Source organism: Capra hircus, unplaced genomic scaffold (genome assembly GCF_001704415.2).
Source record: "Capra hircus breed San Clemente unplaced genomic scaffold, ASM170441v1, whole genome shotgun sequence".
NCBI lineage: Eukaryota > Metazoa > Chordata > Mammalia > Artiodactyla > Bovidae > Capra > Capra hircus.
This window is the reverse complement of record NW_017189710.1, coordinates 1,247-28,049: the sequence shown is the minus strand read 5'-3', so window position 1 is coordinate 28,049 and position 26,803 is coordinate 1,247. Positions and strand designations below refer to the sequence as shown.

General features: G+C 42.7%; 1 protein-coding gene across 1 annotated transcript; it reads right to left on the bottom strand.

The window, feature by feature from the left end:
* Nucleotides 1-1,257: 1,257 nt before the first annotated feature.
* Nucleotides 1,258-25,965, bottom strand: LOC102172427 (multidrug resistance-associated protein 4; the record flags this gene model as incomplete). The annotated part of the gene is made up of 8 exons (XM_018044691.1): nt 1,258-1,359; nt 3,257-3,506; nt 4,848-4,973; nt 6,116-6,279; nt 8,577-8,666; nt 12,337-12,561; nt 25,193-25,313; nt 25,855-25,965. Coding segments are annotated over 8 exons (1,189 nt in total), but the record flags the coding sequence as incomplete, so codon positions are not given.
* Nucleotides 25,966-26,803: the final 838 nt, after the last annotated feature.

Here is a 26,803-nt window from a genome sequence, read left to right as displayed (position 1 = left end):
GGATCATGGCCTCGCTCTATGTATAATAAAGTGGTCTGATAATCAAGGCAAAAATGTATGCCGATTCCCCAAAGTGTCTTTAACAACCAGTCGCGTGTTTGTTTGTTAACCCATTACACACTGCCACATTTTGTCTGTCCAATTCCATAAATTCTAACATTACAAACGTATGGACTTTAATTTCAAAATGTGCTAATACTATGAAAGCTTTCTTGAAAATGAGAGCGAGAGCAAAATGTCAAATATTTTAGGTTGATTTTATTTTTATTTATTAATTTTTTTAGTCTCCATATTTATTCAAAATGGGCAATGATTACATTTCTTAGAAATATTAAGTATCTGAGATCCCAAGAGCAAATGGAGATCTTGGAAAATCCTAAGATTCTGAGGCATGCTGAGGGCATGTCTTCAGTTGTCTGACCTTCTTTCTTTCTTTCTTCTTTTACTTTACAATACTGTATTGGTTTTGCCATACATTGACATGAATCCGCCACAGGTGTACATGAGTTCCCAACCCTGAACCCCCCTCCCACCACCCTCCCCATATCATCTCTCTGGGTTATCACAGTGCACCAGCCCCAAGCATCCTGTATCCTGTATTAAACCTAGACTAGCGATTCATTTCTTACATGATAGTATACATGTTTCAATGCCATTCTCCCAAATCATCCCACCCTCTCCCTCTCCCACAGAGTCCAAAAGTCTGTTCTTTACATCTGTGTCTCTTTTGCTGTCTCGCATATAGGGTCATCATTACCATCTTTCTAAATTCCATATATATATGTTAGTATACTATATTGGTGTTTTTCTTTCTGGCTTACTTCATTCTGTATAATAGGCTCCAGTTTCATCCACCTCATTAGAACTGATTCAAATTTATTCTTTTTAATGGCTGAGTAATACTCCATTGTGTATATGTACCACAGCTTTCTTATCCATTCGTCTGCTGATGGACATCTAGGTTGCTTCCATGTCCTGACTATTATAAACAGTGCTGTGATGAACATTGAGGTACACGTGTCTCTTTCAATGCTGGTTTCCTCGGTGTGTATGTCCAGCAGTGGGATTGCTGGGTCATTTTATACTTAATCTCTATTAGATACAAACCTTAGCACCAATTTTGAAAAATTTTGTAGCATACTTTTAGTTAATGAGCAAGTCACATTTTACACCATGGTACAATCTAAAAATTCTCCAATAAATCTATATCACACTTGTCTGTTAGCAGTCAGGATCTTGAAAAGAAAGCTATGTTACCTCATCCCAAAAAGCAGTGAAATCTTGCATGTTCACCACCATTTCACCATCTGATGGCAGCTGAGTGTTGAGCTGTGGTATTTCATCAAGTGATAAAAAATTCTACAGAAAAGAGGAAAAAAACAGATTGTTAAACTGCAGGAAGAAAGCACAAACAAAAATAGTCACTTTCCTGGAATTTGCAAACTTTGAACAGTCTAAATACTGTTTTGCTAACTGTACTTAAAGCATTAGTTCACATCAGAACACATTAAATAATGTATGGAATAATATATACTATTATTACATCTCATGGTATATATCAATATAATCATATAATATAGTGTACTTGTTGCTGTTCAGTCACTAAGTTGTGTCTGACTCTTTGAAATCCCATGGACTATAGCACTCCAGGCTCCCTGTCCATCACTATCTCCAAGAGTTTGCTCAAATTCATGTTGATTGAGTCAGGCACACTATCTAACTATCTCATCCTCTGTTGACCCCTTCTCTTCCTGCCTTAAATCTTTCTCAGTATCAGGGTCTTTTCCAATGAGTCTGCTCTTGGCATCAGGTGGCCAGAAAAGTATTGACGCTTCAGCACCAGTCCTTCCAGTGAATACTCATGGTTGATTTCCTTCAGGATTAGCTGGTTTGAACTCATTGCAGCCCAAGGAACTGCCAAGAGTCTTCTCTAGCACTACAATTTCAAAGCATCATTTCTTCCATGCTCAGCCTGCTGTATGGTCCAACTCTCACATCCATACACAATGAGTGGAAAAACCATAGCCTTGACTATATAGACCTTTGTCGATAAAGCAATGTCTCTACTTTTTAATATCTAAATGTCTAGGTTTGTCATAGCCTTTCTCCCAAGGAGTAAGCATTTTTTAATTTTATGGTTGTAGTCACCATCTACAGTGATTTTGGAGCCCAAGAAAATTAAGCCTTCCACTGTTTCCCCACTTTTTGCCATGAAGTGATGGAATGAGAGGCCATGATCTTAGTTTTTTTGAATGTTGAGTCTTAAGCCAGCTTTTTCATTCTCCTTTGCCCAGCATTTCACATGAGGTACTTTGCATATAAGTTAAATAAGCAGGGTGACAATATACAGCCTTGACATACTCCTTTCTCAATTTGGAACTAGTTCATTGTTCCGTGTCCAGTTCTAACAGTTGTTTCTTGACCTGCATACAGGTTTCTCAGGAGGCAGGTAAGGTGGTTTGATATTCCCATCTCTTTCATAATTTTCCACAGTTTGTTGTGATTCACACAGTCAAAAGCTTTAGTGTAGTCAATGAAGCAAAGGTAAATGTTTTTTTCTGGAATTCTCTTGCTTTTTCTATGATTCAATGAATGTTAGCAATTTGATCTCTGGTTCCTCTGCCTTTCCTAAATCCAGCTTGTATATCTGGAAGTTCTTAGTTCACATAGTGGTGGGAATTACAAATTTTAAAAAAAGAAGGCAGCTAGAGAGAATGGATTAAGCAGTTAATAAAAAGGATACAGGGATGAAAAAACAGATACAAAAGGCAGGCTCAGACACCAACAAGCAAAACATCTATGGAAGAAAGAACTCATTTTGAACACAGAGAATTAAGTGAATCTGAGGCCACTCTTCCTCCGCAGGGAACAGGGAGCTCTCAGCAAGTTCCTCCCCTCCCGGCCCAGGGACTGTGCACGGTCGCTGCCTGGTCCCTGGAGTCAGCGCAGGAGATGCACTCTGTCTGCTTCTCCTGCTTTTAGACATTTTAGTCACTCTGCAGGCACCACTACACTAGAGCCCTGTGCTATGCTACTTACATATACTACTGCCCCCGCATGAGAACCAGTCTCATGATGTCTGTAGTGCACTCTACCTAATAAGAAAAGGGAGTACCTACAACATTCTGGGAAGACTGCCAGCTTTGGCACTGAGAGAGTTAAGTATCACCTAACTGGAATAGAGTGATATCAAACAAAAGGAGGCATTTTATAAAAAGTCCACCTACAATTGAAAAAAAATTATTTGTCACCAAACCTTTATCCTTCGGAGGCTGACGACAGCCTCTGACACCTTCTCGATGGCCACGGGGAAGTAGAGGGTACTTGAGAACCGCAGAGCCTCAAACAGCGTCATCACCACAAACACTTGGCTGGCTGTGATCCGGTTGTCAAGGAGCTCATTGGTGATGAAGGTGACAAAAATCATGATTTTGCTCACAGTGAAAAATGATGCCAAATTCATGCCCCTAAGGTAGGAACTTTTCAGAATCTTGGAAATTTCCTTACTGTAAAAAGAAAGTAGGACAAAGGTTTTATAAGAAGCATCAGCATAAAAGACATGAATTCAGTGCCGTGTGTAAGTGGCCCCTTTCTAGGGAATGGACACAGATTAAGATAAACCATCCGTCACATCATGGAGACATTAGCATAGTGCACACTCAGGGGTCTGCCCGACACCAGGATCACACACTGCAGCACCACTTCATTATTTCAAGTAAAAGGAGGCTTAATGTCACACTTGCAAACATTTTGGGTCAGTCATACTGGGTTTGAACATTCATTCAACAAACATTCATAATCACAAGTCTGTACCAGGCTCCTCACAGAAAGACACGTCCTTTGCCCTCCAAGGGCTCATGAACTTGTGGGCGAAGAGAATTAGCAACCACAAAATTGAGAGACAATAGACAGAGATAGTCATCACAGTCCCCAAGGGAGCCCAGAGCTGGGATATGTAACTTGGAGCAGTGGACTCAGGGCAAGTCACGCACACGTGGACCCTGAAGATGAGCTGGAGTCAGTCAGGCTTGGAGGCCAGAGTAGAAGGAAGATGGGCTCCACGAAAGTGCAAAGTGAGAGGTGAGAAGGTGGGGTCAGAGAAATGCTCACCAGATATTTAAATGAAAGATGGGAAAAACAGTCTAAAAACATGAAACAGAACAAAAGGGACAGTATTTTCATAGCTCCATTTGGAATGAATAATAGTGATTCATGAGCTTTCATGGTGGTAAAGAATCCACCTCCAATGCAGGAGACATGGGTTCAATCCCTGGATCTGTAAGATCCTCTGGAGGAGGAAATGACAACCCACTCCAGAATTCCTGCCTGGGAAGTCCCATGGCCAGAGAAGCCTGGCGAGCTACAGTCCATGGGGTCACAAGGAGTCAGATCCGACTGAGCGACTAAGCATAGCAACAAGAACAATAGTGGTTCATACAGTTTGGCTCAAAACAAGTATACCAAGTCTCTGTAATCTTCCTGGTTATCAGCCATCACCATAAATTACAATTTTAGTTTGAATGTCATTGTCTCAAATACTATGTTAAAAGTATTGCTTATTGGGATTTGAGGTATTAAGAACTACTTAGAATTTTATTTCTATATAAGTAAGAAGCATATATATTTTTTCCTTTGATAAGATGGCAAATGAAAGAGCAGGTTAAACGATGTCTCCACTATTCTTAACTCTCCTGCAACATTTAGGGGTACAGAGAACAGTTAGTATTTAAGTTCACCTTAATGTGAAGATGAACTGAAATCCTTCTTTGGTAAGACACCTAAAGCATCCAGTAGAATAGGAAATAAAGCATGAAAATATGGAGTGACATCTATATACATAAACTTACCTTCTCAGTCTGGTAATACAGTCTATAAATGACTTTTCCCAAGCATTCATTTTTATTGTTCGGATGCCAGTTATGACTTCGCTCATGGTCCTGATCCTCTTGTCTGTGAGAGCAGCGGTCTTACTCCTGAGGGGACGGACGAGAGATAAGCCTCAGTGACCACAGCCCAACTTTCCTCAGCAGCAGCAGCAGGAGTGGGCAGGGGTCGGGGCTAAGACTCAAATCATCCTCTACAGCGCTTTTGCACTGAGAACATAGGCAGGTCCTACTCAAAGTACAAATGGAGAAAAAAGCTTCAACCAGGAAGTCAACCACTCAGTCATTTCAAGAAGTAACTTGGAGAACGTGCAGCATCGGCTAAGGAAAACCTGAAATGAGTCAGATACAAACCACGTGCTCAGAGAGGTCACAGTCAGGTAGGGAGGCAGAAAGACACCCAGGAAGATAGAGTCTGTGCTATAATAAAATAGGAGAGAAGTTCTGGGGAGCAGAAAAGGTGGGGCTGCTAATTCTACCAGGAAAAGAGAACAAGAAGAGCTTCAGAGACCTGGTAGCACTGGAACAGGGCCTCGAAGGATAGGGAGTATCTCTCTCTCCAGCAAAGACAGGACAGGAAATTCCAAATAAAGACACCAAGCGCAGAATTACACACATATAACAAACACAAGAACTCAATGAGCTTCAAATAGCACAACATTTCCATCACCAGACAACCATCCACCTCCAACCCTCTGGGACCTGCTTCAGTCTAACTCAGCACTAGAAGGCTCTTCACCACCAGCCACTTTTCTGTCACATGTGACAGCATTTGCACAGCATTCGCTGCTGTGAATGTGAGGCTTCATAAAGACACAGTGAAGATCAGCCTGGCCCTGGGGGTGCTTATAACTTAATGGAAACATGAATAAATACCTGAAAGGCTCCCACACAAGCATAACCAAAATATATGCAGTGAGAAATGGGACTAATAGATTATTACTATTAACAATATTTAAATAACTTGGACATGGGTAAATTCTGCTGAAGGACACTCTACTTTTTCAGATACGGTACCAAGAGGACTCAGTGAATGCATTCCCTGTTCCTGTTTCAGGGTCAGCCTTCAGTTTATGGCTGGAGCCTCCACTGGCTAAGCCTGTAGGGTCTACAACTCACACAAAGAAGAGACTAGAGAAGGCATTTGTCTTGTTTTTGAACAAAAGCATCAAGCAGACTGTGGATGTTACCAATTACGTATTATCAATTTTTAAAAGAAGTGTTTCTCTTACCAGAGTGATGAAAACAACTTCCCAAAGCAGCTTTGCAAAAGCAGAAGAATGATGAGAACCGCCATCCCGGCAAGACATGATACTCCTATTTCCATCCAGAGCAAGGCAGTCACTGCGACAGCCTGCAGTGGCCCCACCCACAGATAGTGCAAGAACATCGTTACCTTAAAAGAGAAAGAAAAAGCCTCTTTTAGTTCAGTTCAGTCACTCAGCCCTGTTCGACTTTTTGTGACTCCATGAACTGCACCATGCCAGGCCTCCCTGTAAATTACTAACTCCCAGAGTTTACCCAAACTCATGTCCATTGAGTTGGTGATGCTCCAACCATCTCATCCTCTGTCATCCCCTTCTTCTCCTGCCTTAAATCTTTCCCAGCATCAGGGTCTTTTCAAATGAGTAAGCTCTTCACATCAGGAGGCCAAAGTATTGGAGTTTCAGCTTCAACATCAGTCCTTCCAATGAACACCCAGGACTGATCTCCTTTAGGATGGACTGGTTGGACCTCTGTACAGTCCAAGGGACTCTCAAGAGTCTTCTCCAACACCACAGTTCAAAAGCATCAATTCTTCGGCACTCAGTTTTCTTTATAGTACAAGTCTCACATCCATACATGACCACTGGAAAAACCATAGCCTTGACTAGACAGGCTTTTGTTGGCAAAGTAATGTCTCTGCTTTTTAATATACTGTCTAGGTTGGTCATAACTTTCCTTCAAATGAGTATGTGTTTTTTAATTTTATGGCTGAGGTCACCATCTACATTGATTTTTGGACCACAGAAAAATAAAATCAGCTACTGTTTCCCCATTTATTTGCCATGAAGTGACGGGACTGGATACCATGATCTTAGTTTTCTGAATGTTGAGCTTTAAGTCAACTTTTCCACTCTCTTCTTTCACTTTCATCAAGAGGCTCTTTAGTTCTTTTTCACTTTCTGCCATAAGGGTGGTGTCATCTGCATATCTGAGCTTATTGATATTTCTCCCAGAAATCTTGATTCCAGCTTGTGCTTCTTCCAGCCCAGCATTTCTCATGATGTACTCTGCATAGAAGTTAAATAAGCAGGGTGACAATATTCAGCCTTGACATGCTCCCTTTCCTATTTGGAACCAGTCTGTTGTTCCATGTCCAGTTCTGACTGTTGCTTCTTGACCTGTATACAGGTTTCTCAAGAGGCAGGTCAGGCAGTCTGGTATTCCCATCTCTTTCAGAATTTTCCACAGTTTATTGTGATCCACACAGTCAAAGGCTTTGGCATAGTCAATAAAGCAGAAATAGATGTTTTTCTGGAACTCTCTTGCTTTTTGCATGATCCAGTGGATGTTGGCAATTTGATCTCTGGTTCCTGTGCCTTTTCTAAAACCAGCTTGAACATCAGGAAGTTAATGGTTTACGTATTGCTGAAGCCTAGCTTGGAGAATTTTGAGCATTACTTTATAGCATGTGAGATGAGTGCAATTGTGCTGTAGTTTGAGCATTTTTTAGCATAGCCTCTCATTGGGATGGTATAGAAACCAATAAGGACAGAGTATAGAAACACTATGCTCTGAAGGAACAGACAGAAACCTAAATAGAAATGATCTCACTGGGTTTTAAACCTGCTAAAGCAGAAATCCAAGTGTCCACCCCAGATGACACTGTTCCAGGGCAGCACAGGGCTGACTTCAGGGATGTCCCGGGAGAATCAGACCAGAAGCAGTGAAGGAAGATGTGGATTTTGACCACAACACAGATGAGCTCAGGGCTTCCCCAAATGCTCTCCATCCCAGAGTTTAGCCCCCATCTCCCCTGGGCTCCCCAGCATCCCAGGAAAGCCTGTATTATGGTACCTACTGCTCTCTCCAGTATAGGGCAGAAACTAAGCTTTATTCATCCCTGAAAGTGAGTAGGGGCCTTACTTCATGTTTTATGAATGAATACTTGAAAGAGAAGTATCTACTACAACACAAATCTGACCAACAGCTACAATGTTCTGGGTCATGTGATCTATGCTTAAGGTCAGTGGAAAAAAGACTGTGTGGCAACAGCAGAGAGGAGGTTGTATTTGGAGACCACCCACTTGAGGGCTCCTTATGCAGCAGACACTGAACAGGGTACAGGGGAAAAACAATCCCTGAACATCAGGCCTTCATCACCTAGAAGAGGAGGAAGACAGTTCAGCAACACCTACACCACGTGCCAAGAAGAGCCGCTCCAGGAGGACCCCTTAGGACACTAACCAAGCTGGGCAAGAAAACTGCTGCCTATTTATTAGTAGAAAAACAAAACTCTCACTTATGAAACAATACATATAATTACATCGAATTTGCACACAGAGAAGTGAAAGTTGGATAAATAGAACCTATGTCTCACATCCTCAACAGAACCCTGGCTGACACCAAACCCTGGCACATGGCTTCCCAATAAGCTGAACCCAGTGAGAAGAACAGGAAATGGAAGAGGATCCCTCAGAGGCAGCTTACCTGGTCAAACCTGTTCACATCGTTGGACAGCAGGTTGATTACCTGGCCTGTGGTAGTCTTCCCCATGGCAGAGCTACTCAGGCGAAGGGCCTGAAATGAGAGAGGGAGACAGCGATCCAGATTCCTAAGGTGATATCAAGTCATCTTAGAACATAACACAACGGAGCATGTGTTCTGGGGTCCTGAGTGGTGTCAGCAGGAGCAGGATGACCCCTGACAGCAGGGCTCTAGGGACCCTTGTTCAGCCTCTAACTCGTCAGTGTGGTGGCAGCCCCAACCACAAGGACAGCACAGGGAGGAGCAGGAGGTAGAAGCAAAATTCACCCCCTGTTTCAGTGAACTTGGGCCTGTCTGAAGGTTAAAGGGTGTGGGTTTAGACTTAGGAGCCAACTAAGTAATTTTCAGCCAAATTAGATGAGACTGGAGAGGTTGCCTTAGGAAAGAAATTCTGAGACTTGGATTCAATCATTCATTTGGTGGGTGACAATATTTAAACACTTTGGGCTTAGTTTCCTCATTCTGAAATGAGCAAGTATAATGTTCAAAACACTGTTCCTGTGAGGAAACTGTGGTCTTGATGCCAGTCTGCTGATTTTAGAAAATACACAAACAGTGTTGCGCCATCCCTTTATTTAGTAAGAAAAATGCCCTAGAGATCCGAGGAAGCTGAAAAGACACCAGGAGCTGCTTCAACAGACCACCAACTGGAGCCACTGATCCAAACACAATGTCATACTTTATAAGAAACTTTTTCTTTACTCCTCAAGTTAAAGAAGAAAACAGTGATCAAGTGAGAATGTAAATTGATATAACCACAATGGAAGAGAATATAGAAATTCCACAAAAATTAAACATGACATGAGCATACAATACAGCAACTACACTACTAAGGATACACTCAAGAAAACTAAAAACACAAACTTGAACAGACAATTTGTACACTCATACTCACAGCAGCAATGTTCACAGTAGCTAAAAAGTGGAAACAACTGTCCATTGACAGATGAGCAAACACACAGAATGTTGCTTAGGCCTATAATGGAAGATTATTAAGCCTTAAAAAGGAATTAAATTCTGACACCTGCCACAACATGGATGAACCTTGAAGACATCGTGCTACAGAACATAAGCCTCACACAAAATGACAAACACTGTATGATTCCACTTACATGAAGTACTAAAGTACTCAAATTCACAGAGAGAAGAAGTAGAATGGTGCTGGGTGCACGGAGAGGGGTTGGGGAGTTAGTGTTTAATGGATGCAGAGGTTCAGTTTGGGAAAAACAAAAAGTTTCAGAGATGAATAATGTGATGGCTATACAACAATGTGAGTGTACCTAATGTCACTAAATGCTGTACTTAATAGTAGTGAAAATGGTCAACTTTACGCTGGGTGTATTTTACCATAACAACAACAACAAAAAAAAAAACAATGATTAAAAGCCAAAGGTAATTTTACCAAAGCTGTGGAAATGTATTAATCAATAAATGGCAAGTCATTTTTATATACGATACCTCCTTCACAATCATTCAAAATTCAGCTGCAAAGAGCATGAAATGCTGAATGGGCCATTTTAGAAGTGGAATATGTGCAGCCTTAGAGACCTCCTGGAGACCTGCCCAAACCTGGAATCCATGGTCAGAACAAACTATGGCTACTCCCTTTCTAATGCCCAATCTGATTTCTCCCCAGGACCAGGGATCAGGAGGTGGGGCCTGAGCATGAACCACAGTTCAGAGGGGCCTTTCAGAGCTGCTTGGCAGCACCAGTTGTGCCCTAAAGAATCACCCCACCTGTAACCTGAAAAGAAGTGTCTTGTTTCTGTACCCAAGCAGGACCCTAGATGCAAGGCTGTGTATGAGGAAATTTGTCTTTTCCAGGTTTCTGGAATTTCAAGTTATGTCTATGTTATAATCCCCATAATTCTTGACTTCATATAGGGCCAACATTTAGGTAAAATCAAGGCAATAAATGAACCTCTTGGGAGATATTTACATTCGCATAAGCCAATGTGCCAGGTCAGATCACATTTCCCAAAGGCAAGATTCCAAAGTGTGATGGGGAGAGGAAGAAACACAGGTAGACAATGGCTCACTTGTGCAGCCAAGAGTGAGCTTTCATCAAACCATCACCTCACACCTAACTTAAGGTTTCACAACACGGTTCAGGGAAAATTTCGCAACTATTATGAGAGTTAAGTATGATCTGGAAAGACAAACTTTTAGCCAATTTGTGGGGAAATCTGAGTATCCATCTCCTAAATGGTTAAAGATGCAACAGAATAACAAAGATGATGATAAATGACAGTGAAGACCTCTGCCTGCAGTTTGCAAGCACAGCTGCAATTTCCACATCACCCAGAAGGAAAGCAGCTCAGATGCTGTTGTCAGACAAGACAGTGAGATGCCAGGTCCCCAGTTTCACACATTCCTGAAAAGTACAAGACTCTGCTCAAGCAAAGATGAAGAGAAGACATCTCACTTTCTGCTGAAAAAGTATTCTGAAGAAGCAGAAGCTCTAGATAAGCAGCAACCAGGTAAAAGAAGCAATATTTTCAATTTAAGCTGCTTTGTTTTATCTTTCAATGAGGACTTTATTTATTAATAAAAATTGCATATGTTTAAGGTTACAACATGATACTTTGGTATAAATACACACTGGAAAATGATTACTATAGTAAAACCTTTTAAAGTATCCACTAGCTAATAGAGTTATCCTATTTAACATATGTGGTGAGAACATTTAAGATCTACTCTCTTTGAAAATTTCAAGGATATAATACAGTCAAATAAGGATTTTTTTTTAACAGTCTAAGGCAAAGACATATCCAGGATCAAGTTTATACTGAGCCCTTCAGCTCTTGACACTGATATATCTGTGGCAATACCTTTGTAAAGATATCTGAAAGCCTTACTCTTTTTATACTAGTTTAGACAAGGGTAAACTATCAAATAATTTCATGGCATTCCTCAATACAAAATCACTAAACACATTAAATCAGTTCTTGTGAAAACTGCTACAATGCATACTAAAAATAAAAAGGAATATTGTATTAAAGTAATTTAAATGAAGAGCAACAAATTCTCTCTAGAATTAATAAAACAATGTAAAATTTCAAGTCTCATCTCATATATCCTATTTTCTTTCATACCATTAACAAAAATTATCTATAAAATATAAGGAGTGAGTCTATATTTAGCATGAATTCTCTTTATATTTTTCTCTAGCAAACATAATTATATTGAATATAATTAGATGGGTCTTTTAAAATTAGAATCATTCCCTTTATCAAATACATTCTCTGCTCTTAGATATAGTTTTATAGATCCAATCTCTGAAGTTCACTTTTAAATACAAATTTGACGTAACTGAAGGTATTAATGAACAACAACAAAAAATTTCCATAAACAGCACTATGGGATTTGGGCATGAAAACTTTGAAAATCAACTTGATACTTTTAATACTTATTCTTGAATATTAATGTAATATTTTATGGTACAAATTTAGTGGTTATTTTGTGACAGCCTATGGCTAAAAGTTGTAAAGGATGGCCCACACTTGATCTCAAAAGGAAACTTTTCATTATGTATTGGTAAAGTTTGCTTCGACAGCAATAAACTTGGCTTGATGCAAAAGCAATCTTCTCTAGGAAGATGTAAAGGATCCCAGTTACAAAATTTGTAATTTACAGAGAACTTTCCCCAAATGTTCCTGATCCCTCGAGAGAGGAACACACCGTGGTACCTAACGACACTCACCTTGCGGTAGATCATGCGGCACACGGCTACTCTCAGCCTCATCCCCACGCGCTGAATGTGATAGAAGTACAAGTGGTGCAGGACAGCCCACACGAGCACGCAGGCGCTCAGCCCTGCCGCGCAGCCGTAGGCTTCGTGCAAAGCGGCAGAATCGGAAAGATGGTAGTTTTCAACATAGCTAACCATTTTCCCCAAAAATATGGGTTGAACTACTCTGGTGCCTTCCTAAAAGAAAAGGAAAAAGTCTTAATTAGAAATGTCAGTTTTTCTTTACACAATATTTACTTTTATCATTAGCATGTTTAAAATAATTTTGACAAAATGCTACATTCGTGACTAATTTAAAAGAAAAATATGCAGATCTATTATCTCCTATAAGACAAGTAGACAACAGTTTTAACCTGCAGGTAAAATTTTCCACTGAAACATAGTAAAGCCTTAGTACATTGTGCTTAGAACACCATGGATGCTCAACAAATATCACTAACAGGCTCAATACCAACTGAGCCTTAAGATGAATAAAAGAAAAGGTGGCAGAAGAAGAGGAAGAAATCTGCTTCCACAGGAACAAGCCTGCCGGCAGCCTGCCCCTGTCCCCCATACTCTCAATGTCCCAGCCCAATAGAAAATCAATGTGGTTCACATATGGGAGACATGCTTTCATCACCTTCTTCATGAATCCTTATGAACTGAGACACTAGCACAAACACATCCACTCTTTTCTACCCCAAATTCCACACGTAGATCAAGGGAATGGAAACCAGCTTTGGCTGGAGCACCACAAAGAAACCAGCTTTGGCAGCTCTGTGGGCTCTCAGCTTCCGAGAGCATGCCTCAATATGTCTCTACCTGCTAGAAGTTGGAATATTCCTTGGAGTAAAAAATTAAACATGGTAGAGGCCAAGCTAAAAAATCACGTCTTCCATAGTTCTTGATCCACCATCCACTGAAGTTGGTGGTTTGGAAGAAATGTTACCACTCCTCTCTTCCCAAAGGCCTAAACCAATTGACTCAGGGTGCACTGAGGCTTCAACCTGAGTAAGACTCAAGGAAAGCAAGTTTCTTTCCCAAAGAAAAACGCAAAGGAACAGCAACACCTACCCACCCTGCCAAACAGCCACTCCACCACACAACGTACTTCTTCTCTGCAGTCACCCCTTGATGGTCCCCCCTCTTCCTAGGTCCCCTGCTTCACCATAAAGGAAAATCATTCAGCAAACCCAAGTTACCAAAACTAGACACCTTGGGCCACAATATCAATTCCTCCACAGACTTCTCAAAAGACAAAATGTTAAAAGTTTGTAAGTCTTTCAGGAACGGGGCTTTTCCTTTCTCGGCAATCCCGCCATTACTAACACAGAAACAGGGTAAGCTTGGCTTACCTGACAGGTATGCTTTGATAGCTCTCTTCTGTCTGTCTGAAGCTAAGGAACCCACACACAAGAGGAGGGAAGGAGAATCCATAACACCAAACATCAAAAAAAAAAAAAAAAAAAAAAAGGCATTTTCTGCTCAGCCAACCAGTGGCTGATCAGGATATTTATCAAAAGATGTCCCCATCCCTCACATGGGTTCTCATTAAACCTTAATGTCTTGTCTACACAAATGAACACATGCACACACACATGTTAACAGGTTGCACCAACTGCCTCTGTCTCCATGAAGTCATGGAGATTTTCATCTATTATAGAGGATAAAGGGAACACTATTTAGTTAAAGAAGTGTGAATAAGATGATCCGAACTGAGTAAAATATAACTGATATATTTCCACCATATCCTGTCATCCATCCCAAGAGGCACAGAGAGCTCTTGGAAGAGTCCCTCAAGAAGAGATAAGAAAGCCTTCTTCAGCGATCAATGAAAGAAATAAAGGAAAAGAACAGAATGGGAAAGACTAGAGATCTCTTCAAGAAAATTGGAGATAGCAAGGGAACATTTCATGCAAAGATGGGCTTGATAAAGGACAGAAATGGTCTGGACCTAACAGAAGCAGAAGATATTAAGAAGAGGTGGCAAGAATACACAGAGGAAGTATACAAAAAAGATCTTCATGACCTGGATAATCATGATGGTGTGATCACTTATCTAGAGCCAGACATCCTGGAATGTGAAATCAAGTGGGCCTTAGAAAGCATCACTATGAACAAAGCTAGTGTAGGTGATGGAATTCCAGTCGAGCTATTTCAAATCCTGAAAGATGATGCTGTGAAAGTGCTGCACTCAATATGCCAGCAAATTTGGAAAACTCAGCAGTGGCCACAGGACTGGAAAAGGTCAGTTTTCATTCCAATCCCAAAAAAAGGCAATGACAAAGAAGGCTCAAACTACCGCACAATTGCACTCATCTCACACACTAGTAAAGTAATGCTCAAAATTCTCCAAGCCAGGCTTCAGCAATACGTGAACCATGAACTTCCTGACGTTCAAGCTGGTTTTAGAAAAGGCAGAGGAACCAGAGATCAATTCCAGCCAACATCCGCTGGATCATGGAAAAAGCAAGAGAATTCCAGAAAAACATCTATTTCTGCTTTCTTGACTATGCCAAAGCCTTTGACTGTGTGGATCACAATAAACTGTGGAAAGTTCCTCAAGAGATGGGAATACCAGACCACCTGACATGCCTCTTGAGAAATCTGTATGCAGGCCAGGAAGCAACAGTTAGAACTGGACATGGAACAACAGACTGGTTCCAAATAGGAACCAGTACGTCAAGGCTGTATATCGTCACCCTGCTTATTTAACTTCTATGCAGAGTACATCATGAGAAACGGGACTGGAAGAATCACAAGCTGGAATCAAGATTTCTGGGAGAAATATCAATAACTTCAGATATGCAGATGACACCACTCTTATGGCAGAAAGTGAAGAGGAACTAAAAAGCCTCTTGATGAAAGTAAAAGAGGAGAGTGAAAAAGTTGGCTTAAAGCTCAACATTCAGAAAACAAAGATCATGGCATCCGGTCCCATCACTCCATGGGAAATAGACCGGGAAACAGTGGAAACAGTGGCTGACTTTATTTTGGGGGGCTCCAAAATCACTGCAGATGGTGATTGCAGTCATGAAATTAAAAGACGCTTACTCCTTGGAATAAAAGTTATGACCAACCTAGATAGCATATTCAAATGCAGAGACATTACTTTGCCACCTAAGGTCCAGCTACTCAAAGCTATGGTTTTTCCAGTAGTCATGTATGGATGTGAGAGTTGTACTGTGAAGAAGGCTGAGCGCCAAAGAATTGATGCTTTTGAACTGTGGTGTTGGAGAAGACTCCTGAGAGTCCCTTGGACTGCAAGGAGATCCAACCAGTCCATTCTGAAGGAGATCAGCCCTGGCATTTCTTTGGAAGGAATGATGCTAAAGCTGAAACTCCAATACTTTGGCCACCTCATGCAAAGAGTTGACTCACTGGAAAAGACTTTGATGCTGGGCGGGATTGTGGGCAGGAGGACGACAGGGGATGAGATTGCTGGATGGCATCACTGACTCAATGGACGTCAGTCTGAGTGAACTCTGGGAGTTGGTGATAGACAGGGAGGTCTAGCGTGCTGCGATTCATGGGGTTGCAAAGAGTTGGACACGACTGAGTGACTGAACTGAACTAATGCAATATTACTCTTACAGCATCGGACCTTGCTTCTATCACCTGTCACATCCACAGCTCAGTATTGTTTTTGGTTTCGGTCCATCCCTTCATTCTTTCTGGAGTTATTTCTCCACTGATCTCTAGTAACATACTGGGCACCTACTGACCTGGGGAGTTCCTCTTTCAGTATCCTATCATTTTGCCTTTTCATACTGTTCATGGGGTTCTCAAAGCAAGAATACTGAAGTGGTTTGCCATTCCCCTCTCCAGTGGACCACATTCTGTCAGACCTCTCCACCATGACCTGTCCGTCTTGGGTTGCCCCACGAGTATGGCTTAGTTTCATTGAGTTAGTCAAGGCTATGGTCCTTGTGTGTTTAGACTGACTAGTTTTCTGTGAGTATGGTTTCAGTGTGTCTGCCCTCTGATGCCCTCTTGCAACACCTACCATCTTACTTGGGTTTCTCTTACCTTGAGTGTGTTGTATCTCTTCACGGCTGCTCCAGCAAAGCTCAGCCACTGCTCCTTACCTTGAATGAGGGGTATCTCTGCACCACTGCCCTTCCTGACCTTCAACATGGTTTGGCTCCTCTAAGCCCTCCTGCTCTGGCGCAGCCACAGCTCCTTGGACATTGGGTTGCTCCTCCCGGCCACCGCCCCTGGCCTCGGACGCCAAGTTGCTCCTCCTGGCCGCCACCTCTGACCTCAGACATGGGGTGGCTCCTCTCGGCCGCACTTAGTGCGCCGGTCACGGCAGCCTCCTGCTCAATGCTCTAGCCCAAGTATTAAGACCAAATGAAATAGTGGTGTGAATCCCAAGGATAGACCAAATTTCAGAAGACTCTGCTTGTCTTGGAGAGTCTCTCAGAGAGGCAAGGCGTGGCTATGGCTCACCCTGGGTACACAGACACTTATGGCAGCCATTCCTAGGAGCTGCCCCACCACGTGTACACTGGTGTGGGCAGACACCACCAAGGAATTCTCTCATCTGGACATTCCTGATTCTCACCATCAATTAATAAGAAATAAAACAACTGAGAAAATATTCATTATCAATCATGAAGCTAACAATTAAAACTTTCTTGATAAGCAGGAACAAGGTCAAACACTGTCCCTTAAACCTTTCCTCTCTGACATCAATCTATAATCACATGTATATCCTTTCCACAAATCAATTGAGAATATAGTTCTTATTGTCTCACAAGAATTCTCCACAGCTCTGAAATTATAAAGGATCTTTTTAAAAGCTGAATTTAATACCACAACATCCATTATTCAGGATTATCTGAGAGTCTGAGTCTCTGAGGCAGACTTTTTATTTTGGCCACACCCTGTGGCATGCAGAATCTTAGTTCCCAGTCCAGGGATCAAAACCCTTCATATCTGCTTTGGGTGCATGGAGTCTTAACCACCGGACTGCCAGGGAAGCTTGTGGTAGCCATTACATGATAGAGTCCTTGGTATTCAGCCTCCTGAAAGCACCTGATATTGAGTCCTACCTTTTGCTGCTTAGGATAACTTCTTGCAGGGTTCAGTTAGAAACTGGAACTTCTGCAGTGGATAGAATTTCTCCTCCAAGTTAAGGTACTTGAAACATTTCTCACCCAATTTCCCCACATCTCATTCATGGAAACAAAAACACAAAAATAGAAGCAAGCTAACAAAGAAACACACTTGAGTGAAACATATAAGCAGAAAAGAGTGAGCTTGTAGGGAAAACTTGAACAGGCAGTTAATCTTTAGAACTGGGGGAGTTCTAAAGTAGAACTGAGAAAAATCCAGAGATAAGGAGAAAAAGCAGTGAATCTGGGAAATCATATCCACCAGCATTCTAGATATCCTAGCCTTCACTCATCTTTTACACAGTGGTCTTCATCCTGACTGCACCTTAGCATCCCCTGGGTGGGGATAAGGGCACTCTGATGCCCAAGGTCCAGCCTCCAGAAACTGGTTTAGGTTCAACTGATTAGGATGGAACCTGAAGATTCTTCTCCATGGAAGATTCTGGATGCAGAAACTAACCCTATGTAAGCATCTGCTAACCTCCACTCTTGCACTGTTTTGGCATCTGAGCCTGGAATGGCTACAGACCTGCTATGAAGGAGTTACAATGATCACAAACAGTTTTAATGAGTCCCATAACACATTTCATGCTTCCAGAAAAATCCTTATAAACCCAAGTCCAGAGATTACAGTATTGAAATTGAAAATTTTCATTCTGCACAGTAGAAAAACTAAAATTTCAGATAAAATTATATTTAAAAAACATTAATAAAAAAATGAGTCAAAATTAGCCTGGAAAGTTATCTCTAAAAGGAGAAGGAGAATTAGAATAGAGCTAACAAGGATATCAGCCTTCTTTAAAAGTATTCTTGTCTTGATTTTGGAATCATGAAAACATTATACAGAATTATAATTATGAAAGAACTAATTTTTTTAAAAAGCAATTCCTAAAATTTTAGAGTAAATTTAAATAAAAGTACCTAAATATCTACCCAACCTGTTGGTTCAAAGAGCCATACAAAAAGGAACTATCAAAAGTGGTTTTAAACAAAACAATTTAAAACACATTCTCTGCGTGATACAACCACGTGAAGACAGTATGAACTGCCAAAAGATAAATCTTATTATGTTTTCAGAAGTCACATTATAAGGTAAAACAAATGAATAATTCTGTTAATATCATTGAGAATTGGGCTTAGACGTGGGACAAAGAGAATAGATAATGGGAGAAAAGAGGTACAGATGTAAGCACAATAAAATGAAGTAAAAAACTAGTGTCCTATATCTGATTTGGATTGGAAACACCATATAAACATATTTGTTTACCTTAAAAATGTATTCTAACTTGGTCTAATGAAAAAAAGCCAAGAAACGATAACCAAGAGCAAGAAGCCCCTCAAGTACCCAGACCATAGTCTTTAAATACCATTTCACACTAAAAGAAGACAGGGCTGCTTGGAGAAATGGATGATTCCAGGGCTGAGCAAATGCTGTACAAAATGAACTAGAAACATTCTGTCACACCAGAAACAAAACAAAACAAAAAGACATTAAAAAAAAAAAAAAAAAACTAGCCAAGACTTCTAGAGTATGTGCAAAAGGCTTAGGACCCAACCTGAACATACTCCCACTGCCCAAAGATGGCCAAAGGTTGACACAAGCATAACAAAGGAAATGGACTGAAGCAGATCAGAAATGCTTAAATCCATGAGCTCAAACTGACATTCACAAAACCAAACTAAAAAACAACCATGAAAACTCACTAGCTCCTCTCCTCACTAGAGGAGAACCAATTCCTCATTTTGAAAACAGGTTTTAAAAACAGAAAAATTATTTTCCCCTATTCTCCCTGTAAACACTATAGTTAAGCATTAACCAAAGAGCTTAGAACATCTCCACTTTGCAACCCTTAATAAGTTAATGGACCTTGAGCAAGGATCATGAATAGATCCAACATCACACACACACACACACAAGATGTTATATACCTTATAAGGGAGATATACAACCCTACCTCCTACATAGACAAAAGGGGTAAAGAAAATCCAAATGAGCTATATCAAACTTCTAGACCTAAACACCAACCTAAGGTGCCAGAGGAACAAGTTAATTGACACAGGGGGAGATGAGATCAGCCAAATCCAGGCTGTGGGACTCTCTACAGGACAAACAACCTAGAGGTACGGGGTGGAGGGGACAGAAAGGCAATCTGTACAACCTGTGTCAGCCAAGTGTACCTCATTTAATACTGCTGCCAACAGAAGAGGGGAAAAGACAACTGTGAGTGCTGGCTAGATACTAAAGTTAATATTTAAGCATAAAAACAATAAAGTGAAAGTGAAGTCACTCAGTCGTGTCCAACTCTTTACGACCCCATGGACTGTAGCCTACCATGTTCCTCCAACCATGGGATTTTCCAGGCAAGAATACTGGAGTGGGTTGCCATTTTCTTCTCCAAGAAATCTTCCCAACCCAGGGATTGAACCTGGGTCTCACAAATTGTAGGCAGACACTTTACCATCTGAGACACCAGGGAAGTCTATAAAAATAATGTTTATGCTAAATATGTTTAGTGGGGGGAGATTCCACATCTTTTAAAGATACATACTAAAATATTTATGGATAAAAATGATTTGCTGTCTTGGAACTTCTTTAAAATAATCTTGGGAATTGAGGGTGAGTTTCAGATGAATCAAGACTGCTCATTATGGCAATTATTGAAGCTGACTTAGGGTGACATAGGGGCTTATTTCCCTTTACCCTCCTGAGTTCTTAGCTGAGGATCCCTGTAATAAATGACAGAATAACAAAGGAAAATAAAACAGAAGTTTATTAACATGTATATTTCTGATATACATGTGAAATATCAAGAAGAACTGAGTAACTCCTGAGATAGCCCAGGCCACCACCTTAAATGCCATCTCCCCCTAAAGACAAAAGAAAAGGTGATGGAGCGCCAATGAGAGGTTAATAGGAAAAGCAGCTTAAACTACAGTAGGGTTGGGTTTGTTAAGCAGATTTCATCCTTCTTGAAGACTGTCCTTCAACAGGATTCTGCTGTGATTTAGAGCCATCCATTTTCTGGTACAGAGAGGGAGACGCCTTTACAAATGGAGGTTTCCTTTATCAGCGTAAATGTCCCTCAGAAGAATAACTTCTACTCTGTCTTCAGAGTTTCTCCTGTGTCTATTTCTGAAAAACACAATCAACTCACAACAATCTTTCTGCCAGAGAGCCCTATTCTGGAGTGACACATTGTGTTACCCTTACAGTCTATTCTGTTTTTGTATTTTTGAAATGTTCTTAAAAATCTAAATCCATTAAAAAAAAAACTACAGGAAATTAGAAAAAAAAAAACCACCATAGAAATCAGGTGACAGAGGGGCCAGAGCTGTTCCTAGAAAAGCAGCTTCTCTTGGCTCTGAGCCTCAGTGGATGCTGTGGGAGGAGAGGACAGAAAAGCAGAGAACACGGGTCTAGCAGTCAGAGCTCTGCGCCTCAGAAACCAGGTCGGCCACCTGCGAGTCACATGACCCCAAGCCCATAGTGTGCCCTCCTGGGACTCCAGGTCTTTATCTGTGAAAATACTGGCCTTGCCTCCCTCAGAGGAATCCTGGGACATCTAAATGAGCTACAACAGCGCAGAGTACTCTGAAACCACCATAAAAAATAATAATAATAATCACTTTTATTATTAGAAGTCCTGGTAAGAGACTTACTCTATTCTTAATGGCAGAGGCTGGATTCACCAAGGCTTGGAAAACTCGTTGTTCCTCACAGGCGACCACAGTGGAACAAAAACTCTTGAGAAAAGTCATGGGTAAAATCAAATTTTCTAGACTATAAGTAAAGTTTCATTTCTGCCCAGATTGCGAAAATTTTTAACCATTATGAATGCAATCTTTCTAAAAGAGTCTGACTCTCCTTGTAGTCTACTTCCCTGACTACATAAAGAAAATGGATTGAGGGGGTGGAGGAAACAAGTGAAACAGGTGAGGGAACTTAAGAGGTACAAACTCCAGATTATAAAATAAGTAAAAGGGGATCAGGGACAAAAAATAAATAGATAAAAATTTAACAAATAAATAAATCATGGAATTATACAACATAGGAAATATATTCAATAATATTGGAATAACTTTGCATGGTGACAGTTGGTAACTAAACTTATCATGTACTGTATAAAGTAGTAAATCACTAATGATGTATACCAGAAACTAATATAACATTGTAAGCCAATTATACTTCAATTTAAAAAATTCTTTTAATTTTACGTTAAAAATGTACATATGCTTAGAAAAAGAAAATAAGATTGGATATAAAACCCTAATTTATAACTCAAGGTCATCACTGTGGGTATTACTGGCACCTAATGGCTAACATGATGCTCTCAGGAACCAGCAGGGCGCACAAGTCTGCCCTGCAGGTGCCCTTCTGCTTGGCTCAGTGCCCCCTCCTCCTCTCCCTTGCCATGTGGTCCTCAGTGGTTGCTCTCAGCCCACAGTATCTTCGCCACCAGCAGCAACTCCTCAGCCTCCTGGGTTGAGCAGAAGTGAGGGACACATGGAAGAAAGGGTTGGGGAATAAATGCAAAGACCACTCAGCTCTCAGGGAACCAGCCGTGAGTCAAGGCACAAAGCTCACTGTGGGATGCAGAGGATTCTGTTTACTTCCTGCCCATCACCTGAGCTCCAAAGTCCCACAACCTCCACCTGGACCAGAGACCATCGGCAAAAGTGGCTTCAGACAAAGGCCAAGTGACTGGACAAGGTCGGGCCATTTCTAAGGGTCCTGGGAAGAGGACGTAACTCCTGGCCACACCTCCCCTCTCAGAGGAAGGGACTGGGTGAACCCACTCTGGCTCTCCGAGGTCATCCCACTTACAAACCAGCAATGGAGACCTCACCACTCAGAGAGAAACACTGATGACCTGGGGAGGTAGTCTCTGTGACTCAGGCCCAGGCAGGGGCTTCAGGCTCCTTCTCTCCACCCTGAGGGCCCCGGGCAGGTGGGGACCTGTCCTCTCCACCCACAGTACCCATGCATGTGCACACACGGGACAGGGGTGCTGGTAAATCTCTGGCTGTTCTATTCTAATTAGGGGTGACTGGCAAGTGCTCCATAGCCTGGTGCTTGTTTCTCTGAGAGGAAGAGATACTCCTCAGTTCTCACAGGACAGTCCATGGAATTCTCCAGGCCAGAATACTGAAGTGGGTAGCCTTTCCCTTGTCCAGGGGATGGTCCCAACCCCGGGATCGAACCCAGGTCTCCCTCATTGCAGGCAGATTCCTTACCAGCTGAGCTATCAGGGAAGCCCTTCTCGTAGGACAAAGGTTTTCACATCTCAAAATCCTAAAACACTAAAAGCCTCACCCTGGACTGGCGTCACCCTGCTTTCTCCCCCTGGTGCCACCAGGAGTACCTGCGAGGCCCCACTCATGCTGTGGGTGGTAAGAGCACAGTGCTTGGGATCATGGATGATCCACGGGGTGTTCTGTGCACCTGAGGGATTAAAAGAGGGCTGGAGATCAAAAAGGAAACATGTTTGTGTTTTAGAAAATCCTGGGCTGAGTTTAGATCTTCCACCATCTAAAATATAAACAACAAGCAGTATAGATTGATCACAACACAGGTAGTTGCTTCAGAAAATCAATTATTTCGCTAACTAGCATTGCTACTAGTACTAGTAGTACTATCACACAGATGAGCCCCTAAATTTACGTCCTCTCCTCCCCTCTTCTCTGCCATGACCACCCAGCGACCAACCTCCTGAAAGGGCCCAGGGCTCTTCCAGTTCCACCTTATGCAGCCCCAGGCCTGGCCTTCCTGGATCCCCAGCAGGAAGTATTACTGGGGCTGGACAACTGTGAAATCAACACTCCCAGCACCACAGTGGGGAGGATTCCCTCTCAGGAAGAACCCCAGATCCTGCGGCCTCTCCCTCTATGTCTGCTTCTCCCATGAGCTGCCACAGCCAAGATCCAGGACTCATATTAGAATGGGATCCATCCAAGGCTTAGTGACCCCAGCCAAGGAGCCAACAGCCCAGGACAGCAAGAAAAACCAGCAGCTCAGTTCAAACCCAGCCACATGGGCTCTGCTTTGAACCCACCCGACTTTAAGACTCTTTAGCATCTGGTACCAAAGAGAAACTAGACAGCCAGGGACAGCAGAGAAAGACCTCCTCCAGGATATGATCCAACATTAAACCTGGAGGCCATTCATCCAACCAGGCACGTGGCATGAGCCACAGGCAGAAACCGAGGCCCCAGGGTTTCCTGATAAGCAGAATTCATGAGAGCTCTGTTGTGTGAAGTCAGGAAATCCTGAACAAACAGGCCACACCAGCTTGCCACCTGTGTATTTCAAACAGAGACTTACTGTGACTATGTGGAAATTCCATGACTGGACAGCTGCACATGGGACAAACGAGGGCGGGGGCAGCCTGACGGGCTCCTGCTCCCTCTCCCACCCCGTCCTTCAGAAGGCACTGCAGTACCTAGGTGGTCAGTGCCCTCTCAAAGGTGGCAACCTGCCCCACACACCTGTCCCACCCTCTGGCACAATGGCCAGTCCTCTTCTGACATCAGTGAGAACTCCATCCCCCAGGACCATCCAGTCACCTGGGAGCTGGCAGATTCTCTGGTCTCTCCAGTTATGTGGGGTGGACTTCACCTTCCCAGCTGCCCACTGCCCGCAGTGCCCTCAGTCCAGCACAGGCTTTAAACAAGAGCCACGCTGCCCACCTGTAAACCACCTGGCCCACCTCACCCCCAACACGATGGACGGAGGACAACTCACACCTTCTCCACCTTCTCCACCCCTTTCACAGCAACTGCATCTTCAAGGGACCACGGAGAGCACGAGCCCCCCACGGGGGTCTGCAGCAGACCTCCAGCAGGCTCAGCCAGGACAGGGGGCTGCCAGCACTGTGTCCCCAGTTGAACTGTCCTCTGGGGGATCTTGAACCAGGATCTTCAGGGTCATGGAGCTCACTGACCTCACAGCTTTCTGTCTCTGGTTTGCCCTGCACATTCCCTCCTACACTCTCTGCCAATGCCAGGATACCAGGATCCCCCTTCAACGAGGAATCTGCTCCCACAACCAGGGAAAGAAAGCAGCGTGGAGGGTGCACAGAATTCACGGTGAAGCTGGAGCTCCTTCCCACGGGGGCTTTGCTCACAGTGCCAGCCCACGGGGAAGGGGGCAGCCTGGGGAAAGGTGTGCCCTTAGGAGTTGTGGGCGGCTACAGTCAGATGCAGGGCCCTGGGTTCTGCTCCCCTGGAAGAGGAGCGGCAATGGTATCTTCTTAGAAAAGCATTTATCAGATGTGACCTGGTCAAGGGAACAATTTCTAACTTGTTAAACTATAAATGAGTGCCATAAATGTACGTTATTCTGGGCTTGGGTCCAATTTACCTTCCTCTCAATCACAGGGCACATATTGACTGAGGCTGCTGGAATCTTCTTTTGGTCAAAGATCAGCCAGCGTTTATACTGAGCACCAGGAACTTTCTACCATAATATAAAATGTCTTTTATTTCAAGGCCATCCTTCCACAATACTGTTGAATCAGTTGAAAAATAGTAACCCCTGGAGTCCAGTTCTTGCCATTCTAAAGGTAAATACAACCTCTGAGCTCCATCATGTTTCCATGAGGGTTTATCCTCAGACCTTAGACCACTGGCCTCTCTCCCCACCGGTCCCGTCCACCTCGGTACTGAAATACATATACCAAAAAGCAGTGCACAGTATGAATATCTTTTACCTCAAGAAATGTAAACATTCCCCAAATTAAATAGGATTTCCAGTAACACTTTATGATTGCTTTCACTAAAGAGGGCTCCCGTGCATCCTTCTGGGCTCTCTTAACTTCTTGATCCCAGTACCTGTGATACAAAACAAAGCACAGTAAACAGCATGTCCCCCAAAGGGGAAACGGGGGAGGGGCAGAGTGGGAGACGAGCCTGCACTACAGGGCACTCTGCAGCTGTGCAATAGGTGCCGGCTACCTGCTCACAGGGCTCCTGAAAGACGAGTGGTGCAGACTCTGACGCTCCAGAGAAACAGGCCTTGAGGGAAAAGTCCCAGATTCTGGAAACAAGTTCCTGCCTAGATTTGCTGGACTCACAGGTCATGAGCAGTTCAGGAGGGCAGATTCCCTCTTCCATGGACCCCACCTCCGGGGACAGAGCTCAGCCTCCAGGGCCATGGCTGCAGGCTCCCTCCACGTCCACAGATGCACAGGGAACATGGGCTCCCCCAGCCTCCAAAATGGGCTAAGCCCAGGGTCAACCTGAGGGGATGAGCATACAGTGCCAGGGGAGGAGCCTCAGGAGAACCCAGAGGAAGGCAAAGCCTCCCCCAAACCTTTAGCCCCACGTGAAAATTCTCACTCTCCCTCGCCTCCTCCCTGCTGCCTGTGCTCACCCTTGCAGCTCTTCTCCAAGGTGCTGGGAGCGATCTTCCAGAAGCACCGAGTACATGTCATCTGGTTCTAATTTCCGTTTGTGACCAATTTTAAACAAGGGGTTTAGCCACCTGTTAAAAATTAAAAGGAGAGTGACATATATCCAAATTACACATCTCTAATTAGAAACCTACATTCATGGACATTGTTAAAAAAAAAAACTCTACATTTTAAATATATAAAGATATGGGGAAAATTAGATATATGCTTACAAACACACATACATTCTAGGTATAGGAAAATCATGCTGGCTTATATATTACATAACTTAATTAAACCAGCCTGTTTGTGGCCTACTGAACATTCATTGTACATCTGCTTTAATTATTAATGAAAAAATATGTTTAGAAATCAAAATAAAGTAACAGTGGGTTCAGGCATGCAGAATAGAGCTGAATGGCCATTGTGGGTAAGGCTGCAGATATGTTCCTGTATTACTGAGGATTTATATCTTCTGGAAATGTATCAGATTGAAGGATACCCACATATGTTAGTGATAAAGAACCTGTCTGCTAAAGCAGGAGTTGTAAGAGATGCTGGTTCGATCCCCAGGTTGGGAAGATCGCCTGGAGAAGGAAATGGCAACCTACTTCAGTGTTTAAACCTGGAAAATCCCATGGACAGGGCAGCCTGGTGGGCTACAGTCCACCAGTTGGTGCAACCCCACCAGTTGGGGTTGCAGTCGGACATGACTGAAGTGTCTTAGTACCATTTATATTCAAAGCAGTTGCAACCTTGAGGTCTCAAGATCTCCTCAGATCAATTGTCAACACAGAGGAGCTTTTACAGGAATTATCTTATGGACACAACATCCTGAGTCTAACAGGCTCTGGACCCTGAATTCGTTACAATCCTGTCAGACTCCCCTCAGCCAGAACACTCATGTGAGCTTCTTTCTGAACCCAACCT